Here is a 25178-nt window from a genome sequence, read left to right as displayed (position 1 = left end):
TTCCATGGAGCTGCACCCAGTGGCGAAGGGTGGAGGTAGGCTGTTAAGATCCGACATAGATAGTGTACATAAAACTTTATTAGTCATACTTATCTATTTGAACTAAGAATACAATTTGCAGATGGTAAATGTTAGTTTTTTTTAAATTCAATTAAACACTGCCTAAACCAAACCATAATAGTTTAATAGTTCATAACGAATAATGTTTATCGACTTTTGAATAATTCAAGTATAAAACCAATTCAATAAGTTACATTATTATTATATTATATTATATAAAGTATTCCCGAGTAGGATATATTTCAAACAGTTTAATTAAGTTAAACAGATTGTATATTTGTTGTATACTATATTATATAAATAGGTAGGGGAATATTGGGTTAGCTGCAACACGTTTGATGTTTATATTTTTGTATTTTTTATTTTCAAACTTACGCAATGTATTCCAATGAAGAAATAATAATTGATAATTAAAGTATATATTATTATGAATAAACTAGTTAATTTATAGAAAATAATTACATATACGCATGTTTATACAAAAATCGAGAATCGTTGCAACCTGCCCCGGCAGCGGGGTGGGGGGGGGGGGTTACTTGCAACACCTCCGGGGAAAATTGCAACATCTACTCGTAAGCATCAAGGACATCTGATTTGCAGTTGACATATTATATGTAAAAAGCATTTTATTGGTACAGATAAAGTATGCCCACATGTTTCATTTTTCTTATTTCCATTGGTGTGAAACCATACGAAATTTAAAAAAAAACATACCAGATCGTCATATGAAATCTCTCAAATTTCATCCGTTAATACCTAACGGTCTTTTACACAACCACAGTATATTAATTATGTTTCTGTATCACTATTATTATTAAATAATATATAGGTATAACATTTTTTATTAGTTCGGATCAGTTTCAAGTAACCCTGTAACATTTGTTGCAACCAACTACGTCATCTAAAATTGAATTCCAGCCTCAAAATTTTGTGATTGCTTTAATATTCAGTGAATTTAAGATCCGTGCATATATCTTACAATACTTTGGCGAGAAAATCAAATTAATAAAGTATAAAAGTACCTAAAGTACAGAAAATATTTACCTTTAAAAAAATACTCTGAGTAAACGAAAACAAAATTTTAATAATATCTCCTGTCTGACGCAATATATTTAACTGATTTTTAAACCACAGTGTGTATTGCACTGACGTACAACTAATAAATTTCGTTAAAATCGTGATTGGAGGCCATTTTAAATCTATTGTTGCAACTTACCCCTGTTGCAACCAACCCCATCTTCCCCTACTTACTACTAAATAGTTTGCCAGAAAATTTAAGCCTATTTGTAGAATAGACAATGCTGTATATAATATTGTGTTACTAAAAGAAACAAACCGTTTTACGACCGTGCCGATGGCATGGTATACTATATGTAGCTGACATTGTAAGATTTTTTTAAAATTTAAAATAAAAATACTAATTAGATTTAAAACAATATTTACTTAGATGTTATCGTCGCGATTATAGTCCCGCTGGTGGTTTTATCATCTCAGATGGAATTCGCTAATGCCGTGCCTCATCATCCGTCGTATTTCGCAGACTTGAAAGTTGGGCGTTATCGAGATTAGGCAGGCAAAGGCCTCGTCTCTGTACCGGAGCAGGTGTGACAGCGTAACGCTCTTATGCAAGTAGTGCTAGAACAAGTACCCGGCCGTGAGTAGTTCCCTGTTTTAATGCAGCGCCTGGTAGGTAAGTAGGTACCTACACAATCCGCCGTGGGCTTTGGAATAAGTGGTAGACGCTCGTGTTTAACTAACTCTCAGCAACTGAATCGGCTGTGTTTCAAGTTTCTCGTCTGTCGCCCGAAATTATTTGCGCAATTCGTAACGCTGGCTGTTAAAATAGTTTCGCGTCACTAGTTTCGTTGGTTGGTGATTACTGGAGTCATAAGTTATGCATGGTGGATAATATCTGGACGCAAGATGTGAGCTGGGTTAATTGTAAAATGCAACCGCTTTGGACGACGCAAGACAACAATACTAATTACGAAATAAAGATAAAAATTAATCAATAATTAGTCAAAATTTCCAACGTCTAGTTCAAAGTACTTACATCTTTGTTAACTCTACTAGTATTAAATAAGAAACGTGGAAAACTGGTTTTTGCTATAAGTCTATCATCAGTTTCTTTTACACCATTATAATAGAGTTTTATCAGTTACCTATAAATCAAGTTAAACCAATCAATTATCTTGTTATTTTAAAATGCCTCGCTAGTCTCAATAATATCTATTATCAAATAGTATTAGTGACAAATACGATGTGTAAGATTTCAAAATATGCAATAAACTATAATTAATGATTATGATCGTAGGTAGGAATCATAACTGAAATAATCAGGGTCTCAAGGTATATTTACCTGTGTTGTTGTAACAATAAATTTAAGAACTGTAATTATGAATAAACTTTTGGTACAAGTCGGTTTAAAGGAAACCAGGCGGGAACCGCACTAATTTTCATAGCCGCTTTTTGCAAAATTCATGAATTCAAGAATGAAAACCTAACCTAACCTAACAAATAATCCAGTATATCTGCTATTTTCAAAATTGGTTTGACTGACAATTGTCGAACTTTTTTTTAATATAGGAATTTAATAGAGAATTTTTGAATCGTAAGAGCAATAACAATTTTCTTCTAGTCTATATGTATAAACTTATATATACTTATCAAAGTGGTTAATGTAATGAAAATTCACAATATATTAATAATTGAAGTAGGTACTCTGTCAAAACTATTTTCAGTATAAACAGTTTATATAGATTTCTTCAAGAGCATGCCCACTAGTAAACCTCACAGCACGCCACTGGTAGCCACTTATAATTATTATTGTTGAAAAAATTCAGGATTATAATTGCTGACGATAAAACTAAATGATAAGACAAAATAATAATGTTCAAAATTGGTTACGGTATTCACAATCACAGATAAAAATAAATAAAAATTCTCGAATATAGCAGAAGTGTAGGCGTGGGTACTTTCCAACACGTGCGGAGGTTGTTGAAAGCACTCTCGAATCCACATTCACCTGACAGGAAGAAAAGAAAAGGCGCGAAGAACACAGCCTTCCTGTTCCGGCTGGAAAACATCATTCACAATTTTCAACTGACAATGTTTTACATCTGTTTGCAAGTCTCTTATTCGGCGCGGTAATGTTTTCAAATCGCGATCAAAAAGCTCCCAACGAAATGATAATGGAACACATGTATTCAACGGTGTACCTACACACACTCACACGTTTCGAGCTTTCAAAGCTTTCGCTCAATCATCTTTGAATTTATTGTTCCAATCGCGCATATGGAAGTGATAAAATTTAAATTTCGCTTTTATTTTCTACATTTGAAATAATTGCGCATCATACATACCTACATAATATGTTTTGTTCACAGAGAATAACGTTGTCATATTGTGTTTAATACCTAATATTATTTTTTCCATTCGATTAAAACACATGTCATGTTATGGTAAGTGATTTGATATTATGTAAATAAATAAATACAATTAAATATATATAAAATAAACCATTGCTCTGTGGGGTGCATGTTGGATATAACGAATATCTATCGATAGCAAACGGAACTAATGTGTAATGGAAAATAGGTAGAAGAAATGAAATGCCGATGGGTCGGGCATCTTGACGATGAATTATCAGGTTTTTTGGAAACGTGTGGCTATGCAACGACATAGATCGAGAAAATAACGAATACTAAGGGAGGTGTTTATCCGGCAGTAAATTACTGACATATTAATATAATAATGATTGTAGATAGTGAAAAATCTAAGATGGCGAAACTAACAAGATGAAACGGCTGTGTCGATCATAGATTGGATAATCGCTGGAAAAATACCTCTAAATAATTAATACTAAAACATATACTTATAGTAATGTATTAAAGTTTGCTTTAGGCATAGTTTAATAGAATTTAAATAAAACTAACCTACACCATCTACAATTTGTATTCTTATTCCAATGAAAACAAAAAATAACTAAGCATTACTGATAAAGTTAAGTGTGCTCTATATACGTCGGATTTCCACAGCCTATCTCCACCCTTCGCCACTGTGTTTTGGATCCGGTGGTATCTATATTGGAATATCGCTAGTTCCTCACAAATAATGTACAATTTAAAGCTCCCATCTGAATGGGCCTCAATACTCCTACGGTAAAGTAGCTACGCACTGCCCGGATGCGAAGACAAAATACTAATAATAATTAATAGAAGAAATAGTTTGAATTTCAAGATTCGTGACATGCTGAGTATAATCTGTATGCGTGTTAGGCAGAAATAACATTCGTATTATTAGGAATGAGATTTAATTTCTCTTGTCCTAATGGGCCTCAATTGGCCTCAATGCTTTGCAAACCCTTTTGCAAAGCAACTACGCCGCCTCCTAGGTAAAAAACTAATAATGTGAATATCGTCAAGCTTTAGGATTTTAACCCGCAACCAACGAAGCAGGAGCCGAGCGTACTAACTTCACGGTGGGCAAAATTTACATACGTATATATCAATACAACGTTGAATGATTTGTAGACTTGTCAAAATTTCGTGGGGATTTTTATAAATAATTAATGTTGGCACAATTTTACCAAAATTATCTGAAAATAACAAAATGTTCTACTGCTATAAAAATACAAAAACGTTACTTTTAAACTTAAGTGCCGTAATTAAAGAATGGTTTTAAGATTTATATCGTTTTAAGTATTTAGTAATACGCTGATATGTTTTCGTCTTATCAGTTCGACTTTGCATACTTTATAGACGTTTATTAATTATGCATGAAAGTTATAACAGACTAGAAGCATATACGTTAATCGGTGTAACAAAATATAACTTTAGAAATTTTAAATTGAAATGATTATGTTTTACACTGAAACAAACTCTTAATTTGTGTAAACAGGTTATAAAATTTAATTTATTCAACGAGATTGTTGTTAAATGACCAAAAGCTTTTAAACAAGTTTTATTATATTATATTTCTATATTAAAAATTTCTAGAAATGCGACGCAAACATGCCTACTTTATTTTCATTACGTGCTAGGCTTTATCTTTGGATTTAGTAATAATTATTGCATTTACATAATACATACAAATTATCAACACACACCTACAATAATAAAAAATAAGCCATAAAATAGCCTTATTTGTTATAAATTATAACACTCTTTATAATACATACCATCATTTTGCTGATCGTCTATACATGATGAATAGTTATGATAGGGGAGAGATCCGACACTAGTTCCACAGGAAAAAAGATACTTAGTATACAAATTAGGCTAGTTGAGATACCATTATGTTAAGAATTTTAATCCTTATGCGAAAGTGAAAAAAACTCTTCATGTCAGCGCTCGAAATACAAAATTTTACGAACCGGAGAGCTCGATAATTTTTCGAATAGGTACATATCTAATTTTATGTATATTTTATAAAATAGGTGTTTTAAATTTTCGGTTATAATGGCATATCTATCTCAGATGGTTTAATTAATTTTCCCACGAGACGGAGCGATAACATTGCCGATTTCATGAACCGGAACGGCGCTCCAGTCCATTTCGAGCACTGCTTCGTGTACATTAAAACCTAAATTAAAACCGCATTTTTAGTAAAGTTAAGATATATGTATATTTCTATTTACGTTAGTCGTTATACGTTATTTAATATAATACACAGCTAATAATTATGTTTAAGTTAAAGGCATCTCTTTTACTTTATTAGTAGGTATACAATGTTGGTTTGTTCATATAAGATGTATTTGTATCTAGACAAGGCATTGCGTTAGAAGTATGGAATGGGTACCCGGTAGTCAGATCGAGATGACTATTTTCTTTAGTCTTCTAAAGAGAAATTTAGTAAAATAACACACCTAATATTGTGTGCGCCCTGTTATAGGTAGTAGGGTACCTACTTTAAGAAAATCGCAGCTGGAAGAAAACGGTTGTCATTTCACAGCAAATATGACATATTAATCATCAGGATTACCTTGTGCTATAAAATATTTTTCAGGCTCATTGCAAGGTGGTCTCGTACACGCTGGTCAGAGTGACTATACCCAACGCGGGTAGACGAATGGTTTCCGATAAGGCATTTTAAGACTTAACTAACGCCACTCGTCATCAGATATGCTTCGCGATTGTGTCCGGAAAATTTACGTGTATCAGAGTTCACCGTGAGTTGCTGTATGGCCGTATTACATTGAGATCAAATTCATGTATAAATAAAACACTTAAAAATACCGGAATACAAGGGAAAGATAGAAGAAAATTGGTAGGTACATCGTCCAACCACCAGAGTCTGAGATTACCAATCGACCTCAGATACATCTCGTAATAATAATATTTCTCTAGTTACGACATGAAATCAGCATTGCCAACTTAGCGTTTTTCTTGCCAGATGTGGCATTTAGGCATATCTAGCTTGGAAAAATGCATTTAGCTTATAGTGTTTTTATTAGTATTTTTTAATGCCTTCAACAGCTTTAAATGCGCTGAAAATAAGCAAGATTTTTAGGTCACTTATTTAGATAATTAATGAAGTTAGGCCGGTACTTGAGAAATTAAACAATACAATGAAACAATATAAGCATTTTTATATATTATATTATTTTAAATATATTTTTTGCATTATATTATTCGGGGATTGAGACGATTATCAGGGAATCCACTCTCTGGTATCTAATTATTAATTATCATAGGTTGATAGATTATTTAATTATTTTTTGTCAATTTTGAAATGAGTTTCTGGGAAAATGTGTGTAATTTTTAACACGTAGGTATACCTACCCATTTTTTCAATGTTTGCACTTTTTCTCGATCAGCAAAAACAGGTAAGATTGAAACGTTATTTTCTCAAAATCTAAGGCTTTTTCCTGAGAGATGGCTTGTTTTCATACCCCCCAACCCCAATCTGGTATATTTTAAAATCGATTAAAAAAAATCGATGTGTGTACCTACTTATTTACGCGCATTAGAAGTTATACTTCTTTGGCGTAACAAAACAAAAAAACGTAAGAAGAAAATACGATAAAAGACATTTAATACAATCAATAAAGTTTTGATTAAAAAGCTTAGTCAAATTAGAATGATATGTATTTTTAACAGTTAACAGTTGTTTTTGTTATTTTTAAAGTAACAACTACTGTCACCCTGACGTTTAATCATTGGTTTACGTAAGTAATTGCAAATGGCCAACAATAATAACATGATCTGACGTTTACGACGTTTAGTAAGAAAAATTTAATGGCGGACTAGACCCCAGTGTTACTATATCAGGAAAAATCACGCGCTCTAAAAATCACTTATTCGCTAAGACATTAGCTAAGGCACTAATTGCAGAGACATTAAATTATATTAATTGTGTTTTTATAGTTATTGAATTTATTTTGTATAATTTTCATATTTTTGTCATCGTTTAACAATTACAAAATAATTTACCTAAACAATGGGAAAGAGAAATTTTAAATATGGTATTATTTTCAATAGAAAAAGTAGAAGTTATTTATGACGAGTTGAACCATACGCGGCCGACATCATTTCCACTTCCGCAATTGTTTCTCAATTTCACTACGTCCCAAAAGAAGTGTAACTTCAAAAATCTTTGCGTCACACTGTAGTTTCCAAAATAATTACGATTTTTTTCTTCTCTACAGGTAAGTAGACAGGCATGTACTTTACTATGTTTGTTTTTGGTGTCATGCCGTAGGTAAGGTGTGTTTCAAATGTCAACTTATTTCTGGTTCGACGGCGAAATCCGTGACAACCGAACCACTCCATGTTATTGGATACTTAAAGTATGATGACACGTCCTCTACTATATATTACAAGCGCCTTCTTATATATCTATCCAACGGATTATATTATTATATTTTAAGGTAAAAAGTACTCCGACATGACAGTAAAAGCATTTATGTAATCGTACATATGTTGTTACATATTTTTACCTGTACGTTTACAGTGGCGTACTTAGTGCTTACATAGCTCATATTAAAATGTTCTAAAGTAAATCTAGCTCGTACAGGTGACACGACACAACAACAAAATATTATGTTATAGATTTCGCATCCATATCAATCGGTGGCGAAGGGTGGAGGTAGGCTGTTAAGATCCGACATAAACAGTGCGTACTAAACTTTGTCAGTCGAACGTATTTTTTTTCATTGCACCAATACGACAATGACGTGTAGATAGTGTTTGTTGGTTTTTTTGAATTCAATTAAACCATGCCTAGTTCAAGATAATAATAAAAAATATTCGTTTTTCTATAAAATATATAAAATTATGCCATTAAAACATACATGATTTTAGATATTTTATAGATAAAAGAATATTTTTTATCGATTGTGCTTGGTTAAGCAGGGCTTAATGAATTTAAAAAAAACTAGCCGACACCTGTAATCTGTATCTGATCTGTAATATTATGTGCATATTCTTAATTCAACGACAAAAACAAATAATTATGACTGAAGAAGAGTGGACTATTTTTGTCGGATCGCCGTTATCATATTATCTAAACTATTATGGATTGGGTTAGGCAGAGTTTAATTAAATTTTAAAACTATCACTGGTAAGGTTAGGTCATCTGCAAATTGTATTCTTAATTCAATGCAAACAAATGAATATGACTGACAAAATGTAGTCTGCACTATTTATGTCGAGTCTTGATAGACTACCTCCACCACTCGCCGATGAATTATCAATATGATAATGTTTTACAATGTGTATTGCCACCTTAGTAATGCAAATAATATATTATCTCTTCTTCTTTTTTATGCTATATCCGTTATCGGGGTTGAGCTCGGCTATAGTTTTCTTGTCTGCCGTGGCTCTAAATAGGGTGGGATCCTGAATTCAAACCAGTCTCTGAGATGCGTGACCCAGGACATTTTCCATCTACCAGATTCTTTATTTCTTTGTTTTAATTACAAAGCTTGTTATTTGAAATAATTCGCATGCGTCCTAGACTGATTAATATGTTAAAGTGAAGCAAAAGTCCGATCGTAGTGCTAGTTATTATTCACTATTATTACATAATGAAACAATAATCAATACCTACCTCCATTACTTATTTATTATAAATGAAATATTCAGACGACAAATTTCATTTAAGTTGGAACCCAATCAGCTATCCCAATTGCATTCAAAATAAATATGTATAGGTATTTGTCTTGGTTTATCTGTAATACTTGAGAGAAAATATATGATGACGTGTAGGAGAGAGCGACACAAAGAGTTGGCGTATGCAATGGGTTACGATGAATGCAAATTTTAAATTTGCAAAATAAACTGACACAAAGTTAAAGGTTTCGTTTATTTTAATCGGGTGGTGAAAGAAAACAAATGATACTTTCACAATAGTTTCACAGAATATTGAGAACGCTGACAGGTGGCACTGCCATCTAGTATTTTTTCTAATAAGTAAAAATTATTACTATGATCTTAACTTGAAATTTTGCGACGAGGGTGCTGGTGAGTTCCATAAAGGGCGAGAAAGGGAAATTCCTTTAGTACGTATAACGTAATATTCTCAGAGGTGGTAACTCTAGAAACTAATACAAATCTTAATAAGCTCCGTAGTGTTTGCTAGTGTCTAAAGCACATATATTATTGTTTCGAAAATCTGACTTTCAGAATGGGCTAAACGTTTCTAACATCTAAATTCGCCCGTCTGCCGCACAGCCATAAATCAAGCATTTCAAGAACGTCGATTGCATATGAAGACATCTACCTAGCGACAGTCGCACGTAGCCTTCGAAACGTATAGACATTTGGCGAGCCGGTATAGGAATGACCAATTCGTATGTGTCCGTATGCAACATGGCGTCTTCAACTCGTAGCCCGAGATGCATGAGACTTGTCGAGTGCAACAGTAGATGTTTTTTTTCAAACTAAAAAGTCGCATTATTCGCACTAATCGCACCAATCTGCGGAGCTCCATTTGGCAACGTGTGTTTTGTGAATAACGATAACGTTACATCGACGTATTCGAGACGTTGCAGGCGGGCAAGTTTGATGTGAGAGTCGGCTTAGACTTTACCCATATGCTTCATCTGTGGTGAAAACGGTGAAGAACAAAACGTTGCAATCTAATAATAAGTTGTGTCATATTTTGTAAAATACGTGCGTGTACATAATAATTTAAGTTCATAAGGACAAACTTTTGGGGTTTCTCTCTCGGTTATAAATAATACAAAACGCAAGAGGGTATTGGTGAGGTGCTGTGTCATCGAAACGATTTTGTTAACACTCCAAAGTAGAGCAGTAAACAATACACGTTTGAGTATTAATTACTACACTGTTACACAAATCGAATTAAGTAGGTAGCACATATTTAATACTTAAGTACATACGTACCGCTTGGCCAAAGAAAGCCTTAGGTAAGTGATAACACACTTACCACTAATGTACTTTATATACTAGTAACTAGAGAAATGACTGACCAATCACGGTGGATTCGCTGAAAAGCTCATTGAGCTTCCACTTATCATCCGACAAATATTACGTAGAACTACAAGATCAAAATCACATACTCTAGGAATGTCCTACAGTGTCCTCCAAAAGAGAAGATATGCTCAAGTCGGTGCCATAGCGTCAAATTTTGTTGCGCTTAAAAAAATTCAGCTTCTTATTGTAAACGTGAAGATCTCTATACATAGTTTTGTATTTCCGTATTGTTTTATTGTTGTTTTTTTGTACTGTATATTTATTAATTAGAATCATTTAGTAAGCTTCTCTCTCCCATGGGTCTATGGGTCTATGGGTCCAAGCTGTCTAGTCTTTCGACATCCCGCGTCAGAATATTAAAACAAACATTGCACGCCCAAAATAATTCCATCAATAGTATCAGTGATACAGGCCTCACGTATCATAGAATCCCCAGAGGAGAGCGGCCAATCCGTTGAGATGGCTGTTCAACAGTCAATTCATCTAGGTCATGATCTTCAATCACGTAGACGTAGACGGACAATAATAGTAAGAGGTACCGTTCCATTCGCGTAAATAAATAATTTGTATTTATTTTTCGTTCTGGGGGCGGTCCGGATCCGAAATTTCCCCACTTTATGTTGACATCTGTTAGGTTAGTTACATATTACGTAAAAAATATAGAAAGCAATTATTATTGTTAATGTAGACAGATGTAGGTATACAATGAAGAAATAATATTATGTACTCAACCGCGCACAATCTCTCCTCATATATTAATTATTACAAGTGTGTTATTTTTGAAAAGTTTCTTTTGGGATATCGAGAATTGAGATAAAAGTTTACTAAAATCTACTAAATGACACTGAGGTTTATAAGTTGTGCAAATTCCATCAATATTAGTAGGTACAAAAGTTGTTGGGTTATAGTCGAACACGTTGACAAAATTCAAATTTTATTAAAACGAATACATGATTATTAATTATGTTATACCTATTATAATTGTCAATACTATAACGTTGGAGGTAGAAAAAAATATTTACTTACATTTTGTAATGTTCTAAATAAACTTCCTACTAGGTATGAATTTGTGACAAGCAAAATGATATTTAGACAGCGAACAGACAGTTAAGAATCTTATCACATCTCCGATATAAGTTTGCGATGTAAAACCTGGCGTGGATACCCTACATTCTACTGATGCCTTAAAGTTAAGATACTCAAACTGAGTTTCCTTTCTCTTCAAGCCAACCGGGTTTCAGTATCCTGGAAGACTACTGAATACCATATGTATATACTAAACATAATCTATCTGAACAAAACGCAAGAATACTGAAGAGCTATAGGAATTCTTGAAGGCGGTTAAGTCCATGTTATGCTCGTATACTTACGGTGCGAATATCAAACAAAGATGAAGAAGTATTTGAATCATAGATTTTTATAAATAATAAGCATATACAATACAAATTTTACCGTGAGAGAGATAGCTGTGTAGCAATGAGATAAAACATCATCGCAGACAGTAATGTTTCAAATTTATTAGGTTAATTAGAGCATTAATTAGATATTGATATGGCAGTTCACGGTGAATTGTAATACGGCCAACTGCATACGTATAAATTTCCCGACAGAATAAGTCTGAAGATGTTTTATAATTCCGTCAACAAACTGCTAGGTACTGTCTTTGTATCGAATCATTGTAATGATTTTTTTTTTAAAGAGAGAGAGAGTTAAGACCGTTAGACTTAATAGTTAAATGATTTTTTAATGTAAAATTATTGTATATAAATAGTCTCGAATAAATAATAATTAATATTCATGCAATTATTACTGTCAAATCTTTCTCGCTGCCAACCACGGGTTTACTTCTGGCTTATCATTTAACAACAAGTTCCCGAATGCTTATTTTTAAACAATAGATTCGCACGAGCCCGTATGAAACGGATGATTGACATCACTGTATAATACTATAATATATACCTAACCACATAATAATATAACATGTAAAAAAATCCGTTTGCCTAATCCTGTTTTTTATTCAGCATACGACGTGATAGGGCTCTCTCTTGGAGGGATTACTGTTTCCGATGCACGAAAACGAAATAATCCCATAGAAATTATTTATTTATCTCCATTTCGGACACGCGAAAATCTCATTTTAACGTTGTCGGAATCTCATTGTCACAACAATGTTGTGTCGGATTTATTCCGGTATTTTTTTCCGTTCCTATCTATTTCGAATGTACTTTTTTCTCGTATTCTGCGAAAGGGTTTGATTTTTTTTTCAGTCTGGTGCAGGGTAATTTTTTGAAAAGTGAATGACGCGTGTCATCGTAATATGAAACATTAAAAAAAACCTTAAGCCACGAATAGTATTCGACAAATATTTTTTTTCATATCCAAGAAAATACAAAATATTGCACAGCATAAAAAAACAGCTAGGCTATAATTACATTCACACCATAAAATCATTTGAAAACTTCATACAGTATACCTACCTATAAATATATATATATATATCAAATTTTAAAAGGGTAAAATATGACTTAACCCACAAAAAAACATTTTTGATTCAAAGTCAGTTTTCGGTCAAAGTTAAGATATAAAAAATAGACACAAACTTCAAGTGCATGATGATTATTAATTTGAAGTTTTATTTTTCCAATCTGATATTAATTAAAGAAAAACCTACATAAATGCTTGTTAAGTCTTTTTCCTACTTCACTTCATTCTTTTAAAAAAATTCAATCTAGATTCAGATAATTATTCGGCATTTGGAACTAACATCCTTTATGCATGCAATATTATTAATAAAATACCTATTTAAAAAAAAAAAACTGAGGGTTAAATCCTTTTGCCGTTCCGCAATCGAATTATAATATTTGACCAAGTTGTTTAAAATTAAAAGCAAAGGGTTGTGTGTGCTAAGGCTATCTATATTCTATAATAATATACAGGCCACGTACCTACAATATTTCGCGCCGAAATTGTTATTATTACTACTTAATACACGTTTTGAAGCATATTTTTTTTTTAAATAATATTTTCATTATTTAAATAATCTGGCTAAATATTAGACGAGGCATTTTTTTTATAAAATATATGAATACATACATATGAGTAACAATTATTACTAGCATAAGATAGTTATCTCAACGTCTCAAATTGATTTATATCATGTATTCAAATTAAGGTACATTTTAGTTTTGACAGCTACCGAGTTTTGACCATAGGTGAATACATGCCTTTTTGCAGAGGTAGCTGTGGGTGTTGACAACCTATGGATAAATGCTGTCATACAGAGTATGTCACAATGACGAATCCTAGTAGCGCCCGCAGCTATTCATAGAGTCACAACAATAATCCAAAAACAAAGAATTAATTCAATGAAAATAATCATTACAATGGGATAGATAGTCCATTGGTATATAACCAAAGTCGAAACTGTGATAATATTTTGCTCAGGGCCTTTAGTTCCCGGGGACATGCTGGTAAGTCCAATACTTAATTGTAAACAACATTGGAGCCAGTATGTTGTAAAGCCTTATGGATGGCCGAACACACACCTTACACTCTCTTTGTAAAACATTTTTTATATCAACACTGGGAGGACGGGGTTAAATTTGCACATTGTGTAATATTTAATCTTTAAAATGTTATATTATTAATAATGTACAGTGTGACTTCTATGTAATGTAAATAATGATATCGATAATAAGAGGATATAATATAAGCTCATGAAAAAGCGAACAGATTTTTAGTACCATAAATGGCCGCTGTAGAAACAATAACAGCCATGATAATTATTTGATCATACAGAAAATCATAAATCAACCTACTACTGAAATAATTAATTAAATTATTTTATTTCAATAACATACGAATAATTTACATCTTTCAAAACAGTCATAATATAATATATCCCAGATAAATGAATGCCAACTACGATTTAATTTTTAGTATCAAGAAAAATTGAGATACTTAATTTCAGAATCAATAGTATTTTTATTATTTCATAATTCTCTATAAAAATAATAATACGATGATTTATTGTTAGTTTTTGTGTATTACTTGTTTTTTGGGAATAGACAAGTATTGCATTTGATGTCGCGGTTCTTGTCTATTTAATGGAACCCAGCGGCAAACAGATATTGAAAATAGCCAATATTCTGGATTATTCATTAGGTTAGGTTAGGTCAGGTTAGGTTATCATTATTGAATTCATAAATTTTGCCGAAATCAGCTATGAAAAATTGCCGCTGTTCCCGCCTGGCTTCCAATAAACAGACTTGTACACTTTTTCTGTAAAGCCAATCGTCTTTGTGAGAGGACCAAAATATCCATTTGGAAGATCTTTTTACAATTATTCTGGTATCATTCACCATGGCATAGATATTAATTATTACGTAAGTAAATTCACATTGGTATAATTTTTAAATAAATTAAAATAGTTAACAACTGATCAATTAAACATGTTATCGAACAACAAAATCGGTCATTGTTTTAAAATATAATGATATGTTAAAAAATATATAAAATATATGAAAATGTACTAAAAACCCCAACATTTTATTGTTATTTTGGTAATTACAGGGGTCTTTTATCAAAGATTAACTGTGGACAACATTAATTATAATGACATTTGGTACTTATTTACTATCGATAAAAATCTATAAAATGATAAAAGTTATTTATAATAATATAATGTCTTATTAAAAAAGATTTGTTACATGATAATATAGTTGGCATTGGGTGCTTTACTAAATTTGGAATATTTGTTACAAATTTTTTCCTGTATTTTAAAGGGGTTATATTTAAAAAGAATGGAAAAAAATCTCGTTATTATGGTAACGTATTCAGTTGCCCCGCGGAGCACGTTATCTCGGTCGTACCCTACGTTTTCATATAATAATCCCCTTTAACGTTATAACCAAAAGCAAACTGCTGACCACCAAAGAAGCTAAACAAATCTTTGAATTTATTGCTTTTGGCTTAAACGCCTCTGTTGTAAGTAAATGTTGTCGTGTTTGCATACATGCGACATAATCTGAGTTTATATCTTTATTCAAAATAGCCATTATATTCAACGAGAATATTTGAGAACCATCTTTTTTTAAATAAAAAAAATAACGCCTCAGCCACCCTGGATAGATACGTCAGCCAATTAGTCATCATTACAGAGAAACTGTCAGTTGGAAATGTTGCACCAAAACGTTGAATTTTTAATACAAAAAAGACTCCGAGATGTCAACACAATTCTATGATTTAAAATTGGTAGGTATTTACTCTATATTAAATTTATGTATGTTTACAATACAATCGTAGTACCTAAAATAATATTCCGAACAGAAATTTATTGCATACCTACACTTCTTTGTAAATATGCTGAAGAAAATGAGAATAACCTATTACCATTACCTACATGATTATCTACCTTTTTGACCACCTGCAAAAATATTATTCATTCAGTAGTATGAATAATAATATGTACTTATTTATCTACTTATATTTATGTCATATTTAAATGTTTTCTGGTCAATGTTTTCTGGTCAGATGTTTTATTGATTTAACATTGGACTACTAGGTATATACCTAAGTAGGTAATTATTTTAAAATATGATTTTTTATTGACCATGTCGGATCCTAGTAAGATCATATGGGCCTCCACAGGATGGAGGTTTTGTGTTAACCGATTTTGTGGGTCTTGACTGTTTAGTGAAAGCCAGCGATAAACAAATTTTGAAAATAGCCGATATACTGGATTTTTTTAAAGGTTAGGTTTAGTTAAGTTAGGTTTATCATTCTTAAATTCATGAGTTTTGCCGACATCGGTTATGAAAATTGCCGCTGTTTCCGTCCGGCTTCCAGTAAACCGATTTGCATCGATTTTATTGTTGCAAGAAATGGATGTTAGCCACTCGCTAAACCTATTAGGTACATACTCTCAGTCATACACAAATTAAAAATCAATATGTATACTTGCCATACTCTGAATTCGAACCTGGTACCCACGACGTTATAGGCCGACGCTTAAGCCGCGCGGAAGTGACATTTGATACGGATACTTGCTTGCATTGATTAGTTTTTCACCGATACTATATCGATCGTATCGATCAGTGGCGAGGGGTAGAGGTAGGCTTGTAAGATTCGACATAAATAGTGCACACTAAACTTTGCCTGTCACACTTATTTGTTTCCATTGAACTAAGAATACAATTTACAGATGGTGCTGTTTAGTAATTAACATTCGATAAACACTGCCTAATCCAAACCATAATAGTTTAGGTATGCAATGGGCGATCTGAAAAAAATAGTACACACTTTTTCAGTCATAATTTTTTTTTGTCGAGTTAAGAAAACACATTACAGATAGTATTGGTTAGTGTTAAATTCATTAAGGCTCGCTTACCAAACCATAATCGATAAAAAATATTCTTCTATTTATAAGCTTTAATAAAAATATCTCTGAGTTAAAAATTAACAATCATCAGATGTCTTTTGAGTCTTTGTCTATCTACTTAGATAAAAATAATGATATTTGTATATCAATTACCTACTGAGAGATGAAAAAGCTAAATTTTACATGATAGAAAAATATTCAATGGCTGTTGGTGATTTATCATAGTTATTCGACATTAATTCAAACGAGCGTGGTTAGTGAAATGGGTTAATATTATCAGGGTACCACGATGTTAGTGTAGGCAGACAAACCAGTCTGGTCAAGACACGATTATTCCTCACCACGTAATATCATCAACTATAATTATTATAACTTGTATGTAACTAACTGCAAGAAAATTTTTCTTTAGGACAGTATTTTTCAAACCAATTGCAATTCCAATTTAAAAAAAATATTTACTGACGTAGGTACCCTAACTTTGGTAGAATAGTTTTACTAAGAGTCTCTTTGTTTATCCCAGAGAGTTATTTTTTTACAAAAAATGTATTAGGTACCTACTGTTTCAATCAATTATCTAATTTTTAGAATATAGACTATTAGGCATGGCCCCCACATCCTGAAACGGGCCTCTTACCTATTCCTAGGATTAAAGATAGTGTGACGGTTTACAGTAGCGCTTTCCAAATGGTGTTTCAGGTAAATTCAGTGTAGGAATTGTTAATAAATCCACTTGAAGTTGTCGATTACCAACACACAATAATCAAAGATTTCAATACAAAAACACGTGTTTTAAAATTTTAAAACTTTCTAAGTGAAATAGCGTCGCAGGCGACTTTTTTTTTTACTATTAGAGCAAATTTGTGCAGTGTGTTTGAGCCCGGGCTTCCAAGCTAGATCCCTGTCAGTACCTCCCTTGTGAGGGTCATGTTATTAGGTACTATTAATTGTACACAGTTGATAATAATGCACTGAAAAATTGGTGTGTGTACTTACGCACTTATGCATAATCAAATTAAAATGATATGTATTTATACACAGTTATTTATATTTATACACCCACGGTGGCCGCGTGGCTTAAGCGTTGGACTATCACGCCGTGGGTCCCAGGTTCGAATCCTGGGTCTGGCAAGTACACATATTGTTTTTCAATTTGTGTCTGTCAGGGTATGGACCTAATTGGTTGAGAAAGTGGCTGACATCCATTTCTCGTAAAAAACAAAATCTGTTAATACAAACCTCTACTATGTGGAGGCCCATATGATCCTATTAGGATCGGACATGGTCGGAAAAATTGTTGTTGTATTGTTATATAAAATTATCGAAGCGCTGCTGGTTTATTTCTAATGTAACATTCATCAGATAGTCGAAATATATAAGTAGTTACCTACACATCAAAATGCTAATATTAATGTTAATCATTCTATATATTATGTAATATTACGTCTCTGTTCTGGCAGAACACACTAACTGGAGAATACTAGTTTTGAGTAGTTTGACTTTGAAGTTGTTAAAAAGTTTGAAATAATGGTCTATCATGTGAGTTTATTAAGTAATCATAAAAAGGATGACTTTAAAATAAAGACTGTTTGTTTATTAAGGTTTCAAGACGGTAAAGTTTGAAATAAGGAACATTTTGGTACTAACTCAATATGTCATTTTTTCGAATTAGTGTCTTCTGCCAGAACAGTGACGATTATTTCTAATCTATTTCCCATGATGGCATCTCTGAAAATTGTAAACATCACCTGACGTTTAGTAAGAAAATTTTAATGGCGGACTAGACTCCAGTGTTACCATATCGGAAATTTTAAATATGGTATTATTTTCAATAGGAAAACGGAACGAAACTATTTATGACGAGGTGAACGTGGCGACGTCATTTCCAGTTCCGTAACGGTTTCTCAATAATTTCACTACGTCCCAAAAGAAGTATAACTTCAAAAATAGTACACAAGTTTCTACTCCAGGGGGTATGAATTTAAGAAATAGGTAAATATTACTAATCATAATTTAGGAGTGACTATTTTAAGCATAGCGTTATTTAAAATATAATATGAATTTTGAGAAAAAGGCCAAAAACTGTTTTTGAGCTATGTAGAAGAATATTTGCAAAATAAATAGTATTTCCAAATGTAATGGACACTAAGGAACATTGATCAAATGTCATTTTTGAATATTATTATGGAAGTTTTTGTTTTTTTTTTGCAAATTTTCTTATGGGAGCATATTATAGAATATAAACAAGTTATTATTATGGTTTTTATAAATTAACCTTTTTACTTCATTAAAAGCCGTCATTCATAGGAATGGAGTATTTTTGTTAAATAGTATAAAAGTAAAGCTAAAAATAAGATTTCTAAAGCTAATTACTAGATTGGCTGCAAGCCATTTCGCATCGAGATTATTTCATAGCTAGTTTTAAGTAAAAATTAAGAAAAATACTTTGCGTTAGTGTTACAAGCCTAAAAGTTTTTTCCCTAATTGATCCCGATCTGTTTACATTAATTAACGCCGTCATGAAGACAGTGGCAGTTTCAGGCAGTACGTGGAGGCTCGATATCTACTGACAGGTTTGAAACCCATCTAGCACAATTACTAATACGGCGGCTCTCGTGGTTTAGTTCATAAGGCACTGGCCTTACTGGCCATTCATCTGGGGGTCTCGAGTTCGTATCCTAGTGAGGTCGCAATATATTTTTGTGATTTTCTCGAAGCCTGGGTACCTACCGATGTGATTATGTCACTTATAGGTACTACTACAATACTGTCATTAGCATCGTTGCTTGTTATAGCTTTAAAAATATTATAATAAATATAGATACTTATAAATATTAAAAAAGTACAATTATATCATTTTCGAATACATTGTTGCAAAGTTTTTTGATTGTTATAAAAAGGTATTTAAAAAAGTCTCATTGTTAACTTGTTTTGAATATGTACCTACGTCGAACCCCTTTCTAGTGATGTGTTCATTAATTTTAACCCTTTACTGCCGTTTAAGGGTACGTAATTATCAATTACACAATTAAATAACGTTAATATTGTTCAATTGAAAATGTCAGTGCATTAATAAATTTCACTTGATAAATTGGTTATGTATTTTCTAAAACAACGTACCTAATTCTGATTACTGTGAGCTATTTATAGTGGTTTATAATAAATAACGCAAGAAAGTAATATTTATTTCAAAGCACTTAGCGGCCCTCGTAGTCCAATGCGTAAAGCAGTGACTTCGCACATCAGGGGTTCCGAGTTCGATCCGGTGAGGTTACAATATATTATATGAGATTAAAGCCTTAGTATTTTTATGAATGTTTCACTACTGTAATTGGCACCCTAGTATGTATTATTTTGATTTATATGCTACAAACAAAACGTCGCTATTAAAGTGGACTTGAAATTATCACTTTTATTTGAATGAATGCATAGAACAGATTAATAAATAGAATTCCGAAGGGCTATAACCCAATACACTACGTTTTGACGCAAGGTTTTGAATGTGTGAGTGTCCTACAAAAATAAACCAGACATTATATACGTGCAGTGTGTGTTGCAATTTCAAATACCTACGCCAATATTGAATGAGCGTCAGTGCATAAAACGAAAGCAGTTGTCAGAAAGATAAACAAGCATATTCTTAACACAGTCACTACTGATCAGTTAATTACAATAACTCGGTCAATGCTCAAGACACGCCCGGCGTGTAGCAATTAAAATGATAATTAAATGTGGTAATTAACTGGTCATCAGTGCATGTACATGTATCTAATAGCCACACGCCAGGCGTGTTTCAAGCACTGACTGTGTTAACACGTGTTTGAGTTTATCCCATATTTTTCCACACTAGAGATCAGTTGCCTGTTTCTCCACACCCGTTAGTTGGGTATTTCAATTCCCATTATTTCTGAGTTCCCTGAATGTAATTTATGTCAACACGCGTTTATTTACACACGTTTTATTAGGTATTACATCAAAATGACTATAGTTTTGTACTGTAAATTATACGTTTGGCAACACTGACAGGTAAATATACATATAAAATGGATTTTAAAATACAATGAAGTGGTATTAATTAATAATCATGTTCACGCGTTTCGGATTTTCAGTAATATTTCAACATACTGATAGAATATAATATACCTACTTACTATGTTTTAACATAAAATCTTCTTTGTACAATTTAAATGAAATGCAAACAGAGTATATGTAGGTAAAACAAAACGATTAGAAATTATTATATTAATAATGTTATTTGTTGTTATTTTACACGACACTCGCAAATAATACGAAATATATAATTTTGATTTCATCATTTTGTTTGCAATGTTGTTAGATATAATAACACTAAATGAGAAGATAACCATCTGATGTTATTAAATATAATACGTTTATTTACTTATCGACTATTTACAAGTTTGTAAATCGTAAATCTTAATCATTCATACACATAAAATCATAGATACACTAAGTTAACCATTGATTAGGCACCTAGATCTAATAACGAAACAAGTGAAGTAATTTTCGAACTATTAGTAGGTACTTAATTACAACATTTCATGCGGTATATTTAAAAAAAAATAGTTATGAATGAAATCTCTCTATTCTTCTTTGTCGTTTCTTCGTGGTTGTAAATGTATATCGTGACAAGTAATAATTAATATTCCTTTTATCATATTACACTTCTCCACGTTCAAACTCTCGTACTTTGATCATGTGAGAAATTGCAAGATATCGATCATACCCTTAAGGAATTTCCCCAGTGACGACCCGCGGGTGTAGGCAGATTGAGCGTCGCTTGGGGTAGGGATTGCAATACCGAATGAATATATTATCAATACCGGTATTTCTTATTGAATACCAGTATTAATACGTAATTAGTAGTAATAACGAAAATATTTTTCCATTAAAAAATCAGCTCACTGGTTGGAAACAAAATGTGTTAATTAACATAAAAGGTTTAACAGGACTGTAATTTTTCTGACGGGTTTGCGATGTCTAGTGTACTTGCCCTTCGACATCCATGGTTCTCAGAAATGAAACCTGCACGGATGATAAAAATACTGTAAATGGGTCAGCATTTTTATCGAGGGACATCACTGAATTTCCCCATAATAAGTCAGCTGACTATAATCAGTAATCAACCTCAGTTGCACCGGTCGACCATTGAGAATTAGTTTCTCTAAACGCAAATTTATCAGCTTTAGTTTTCTATAACGGCGTCTTATGACGAGCGATACAATCAGAATGTGAATCGGGTACACTCTGGTGATACATCTAAATCATAGTCTGGGGAGGTTGCTTCTGGGATACTCTCAACCAGCGTTGCTAACTTAGCGTTTTTCTGTCAGATCTAACATTTTTCGACATTACGAATATCTTAAAACTTCTCATAATAAAGCTAGAATATTATACTAGATTTGCTTTAAAATCAACATGCGGTCTTACGTACTTTATATCTTACTAGAAAAAAACACCAGGTGGCAGTACCACCTGTCAGCATTCTTGTATATACACATACATCTTATGATTTCATTAATACAATAAATGTTACATACAAAATGACCGGCTACATTTCTTACTTGCATTCTATTTAACTTTTATGATTAACCTATTATATTAGTTTTAAACGATGTTTATTATTATTGTGACACATTTTTTTAAAACGATAGTTTCTGTGCAACACCAATTTAAAATGCGTGAAAGAAAATTGCACACATATTTATATATTATATTTACGTGATATAAAATATAAGTAAAAATAGTTGCGACAGCTTTGTTTTCACCACATAGGTACCTATCTTTTTATATATCCAACAATATTCAGACATAATATAATAATTGCTTTATATGAAATGCTATAAGCATTTTTTTCAAATATTGGATTACATGCCCTGTAGTTTTAGCAATGTGTGAAATTTGAATGCTTTGGGTTGACTTGAAATACTAAAAATATTAATAACTATGATAGTAGGTACATAATAATTGAAACATTTATTAATTTAGTATTTACAACCGCTTGTATGTATTTTTTTAATCTTCATGCATTTTGATGTATTTCTGCAAAAAAGGTGTAACGTTCTGAGAAAATTCAATATTGAGTCATGATTAATTTAAAATAAGAATGATGTGTGATTGTTTATTTTATCAACACATTCGATCAGACGTAGACATTAAATTTATCATACATATATTTTTTTTAAATCAATCTTCTCTCAAATATTGAATTTTCTCAGAATGTTACACGCGTGGGTTGGATCTTGTTTGCAGAAATACGTCCATTTAACACAATAAAAATAATAAAATACATTAACGTTATGTAGTTATCTAACGAGAAAACGTTGCTTGATCTTTAAATAAATATAGTCGTTCAACGATATCAGCCAAAGTATTTCTGTTTCGATATGAAATAAGCAGTGCAGTATTTTTATAAAGTTTTAAATAATTTTTCTCGAGTTTTCATATAACTAGACTAATTATTAGACACCGCTGACACCGCTGACACTGGTCAACTCAGCAATTACAAATCGACACTGAATAACCTCACGCACGATTAGTTGTTGCAACAAATTAACAATATTAATTAATATTATTTTCTTGTATCAAATCACTCCAATGGCATTATTATTATAGTGTTGACAAAGTGTCACACTTTCTAAGATAACACAAGACACGTTATTATAAATTTTCCTCGTATGTTGTGGAAACTTGACAGATTAATATTCATATACAAGGTGTTGGATTTTTGATACAAGAGATAGCACCTATTTAAGAATCATTTTTACTATACCATGTGTAGTTCAAATGCTACAATGACTAGGAGACATCAGTCTGATTGTTACTGTCAGTATTTAAACTACGAGTACAATGTGGCAATTGAATTTGCATTATTGGTTGTTCTCTATGAAAGTTGTGAAGTTTCACCGAAACGGTGTTGGAGAAAATTGTTCCAAAGGTATCTGTATTGCAAACGGAAAATATATTCCAGTCAAAAGTGTATTTTTTCCTCCCAATGGGTTAGTTTCACAATTTAATTAGATACACCTGAAATAAATATAATGAATGTTTAATTTAATCTTCCATTGCATTATTTGTTGTACTTCAAACAGTTTTAGTGTGGTACGTAAATTAATGTGTTGATTTTATTGGACGTGACAGATTCGTCAGAAAATTTAAAAGGTGGATGCCCCGCGATGAACGCGCGACTTAGGAGCCGGTCTATAACGTCGTAGATCCCAGGTTCGAATCCTGGGTATGGAAAGTACACATATTGTTTTTCAATGTGTGTACGAGTCAGAGTATGGACTTAATAAGTTGAGCAAGTAGCTAACATCCATTTCTCGTAAAAACAAAATCTGTTATAAATAAAAACTTCCACTCTGTGGAGGATCATTTGATCCAAATTTTTAATGAAGACAAAAAGGATTTATAAAAGTTTATTGATAATATTTTCATTTTTCAGGCTGCTGGAATTGAACTAAAAGAAAATCTTGCCGCTGGTGCAGCATCATGGCCTTATCCGTCAGTATATCATCCGTATGACACTGCATTTGCCGGCTATCCTTTCAATGGGTGAGTAATTTTTAAAAATTCTTTTATTTATTATTCTATATGTGTATTATTATATCTTACCGATGAAATTACCATGACTGTTTGTTTCATATACCTACTCTATATTTTCAAATACATGCGAACGAGACAATTATCTTATATACCAGGTGTATTCTATAATAATAATAGTATATACAGAAAACCCAAGTTAATTTTTATGCATAGTATTTACATAGTGTGTTAGACACGTTAGTTAGTTATCTTGTCGATAGGTAACCAATCTATCGGAAAATATTTCAAGTATAATTTTGAATTATTATGAGAACGAATTATCTACAATATTTCAAAATCGTAATATTTTCTTGTAATATAGTTCTGTATTTTAATTCAAAAAATAACAATTGTTTATTTAATCCTTTAAATACTTCTTAATCACATAAATAACATTCATAAAAATATCAGCTAAGAATACACCGTATTATTATTTGATATTTTTTGTTGTCATTTCTCATCCAAATTTATTATCTTGCCAGTCGCAAATTTAATATTCATCTGAAATAATTTTCATGCAGTTGTTGCAATGGCGTAAATGATATTATTGTTTTTTTTTTTTGTTTTTATATTCCCATCAAACTGTTGTAGCATTACTCCATTTTGCATTTTATGGCCTGCGTCTATTTAATTTATTGATAGTTGATCAGTAAGTACTTAAGTACATTATTGATATATTTTGATACTTAATTTATTTTAAT

At 32.0% G+C, this 25178-nt stretch overlaps 1 protein-coding gene across 1 annotated transcript in view; it reads left to right on the top strand.

The window, feature by feature from the left end:
* Positions 1-25178, top strand: part of mirr (iroquois-class homeodomain protein mirror) — a 148407-nt gene that overhangs the window by 48348 nt on the left and 74881 nt on the right. The window contains exon 3 of the mRNA XM_085946311.1: positions 24338-24447. Within this exon, the coding sequence (XP_085802437.1) occupies positions 24338-24447 (110 nt within the window). The remainder of the gene's footprint in view (positions 1-24337; positions 24448-25178) is intronic.

This window comes from Rhyacophila brunnea, unplaced genomic scaffold (genome assembly GCF_057557595.1).
Source record: "Rhyacophila brunnea isolate RB1 unplaced genomic scaffold, BYU_Rbru_1.0 scaffold_1, whole genome shotgun sequence".
In the NCBI taxonomy this organism is placed as follows: domain Eukaryota; kingdom Metazoa; phylum Arthropoda; class Insecta; order Trichoptera; family Rhyacophilidae; genus Rhyacophila; species Rhyacophila brunnea.
Note: the sequence above shows the minus strand (reverse complement) of the source record. Positions and strands in the feature narration are given on the sequence as shown.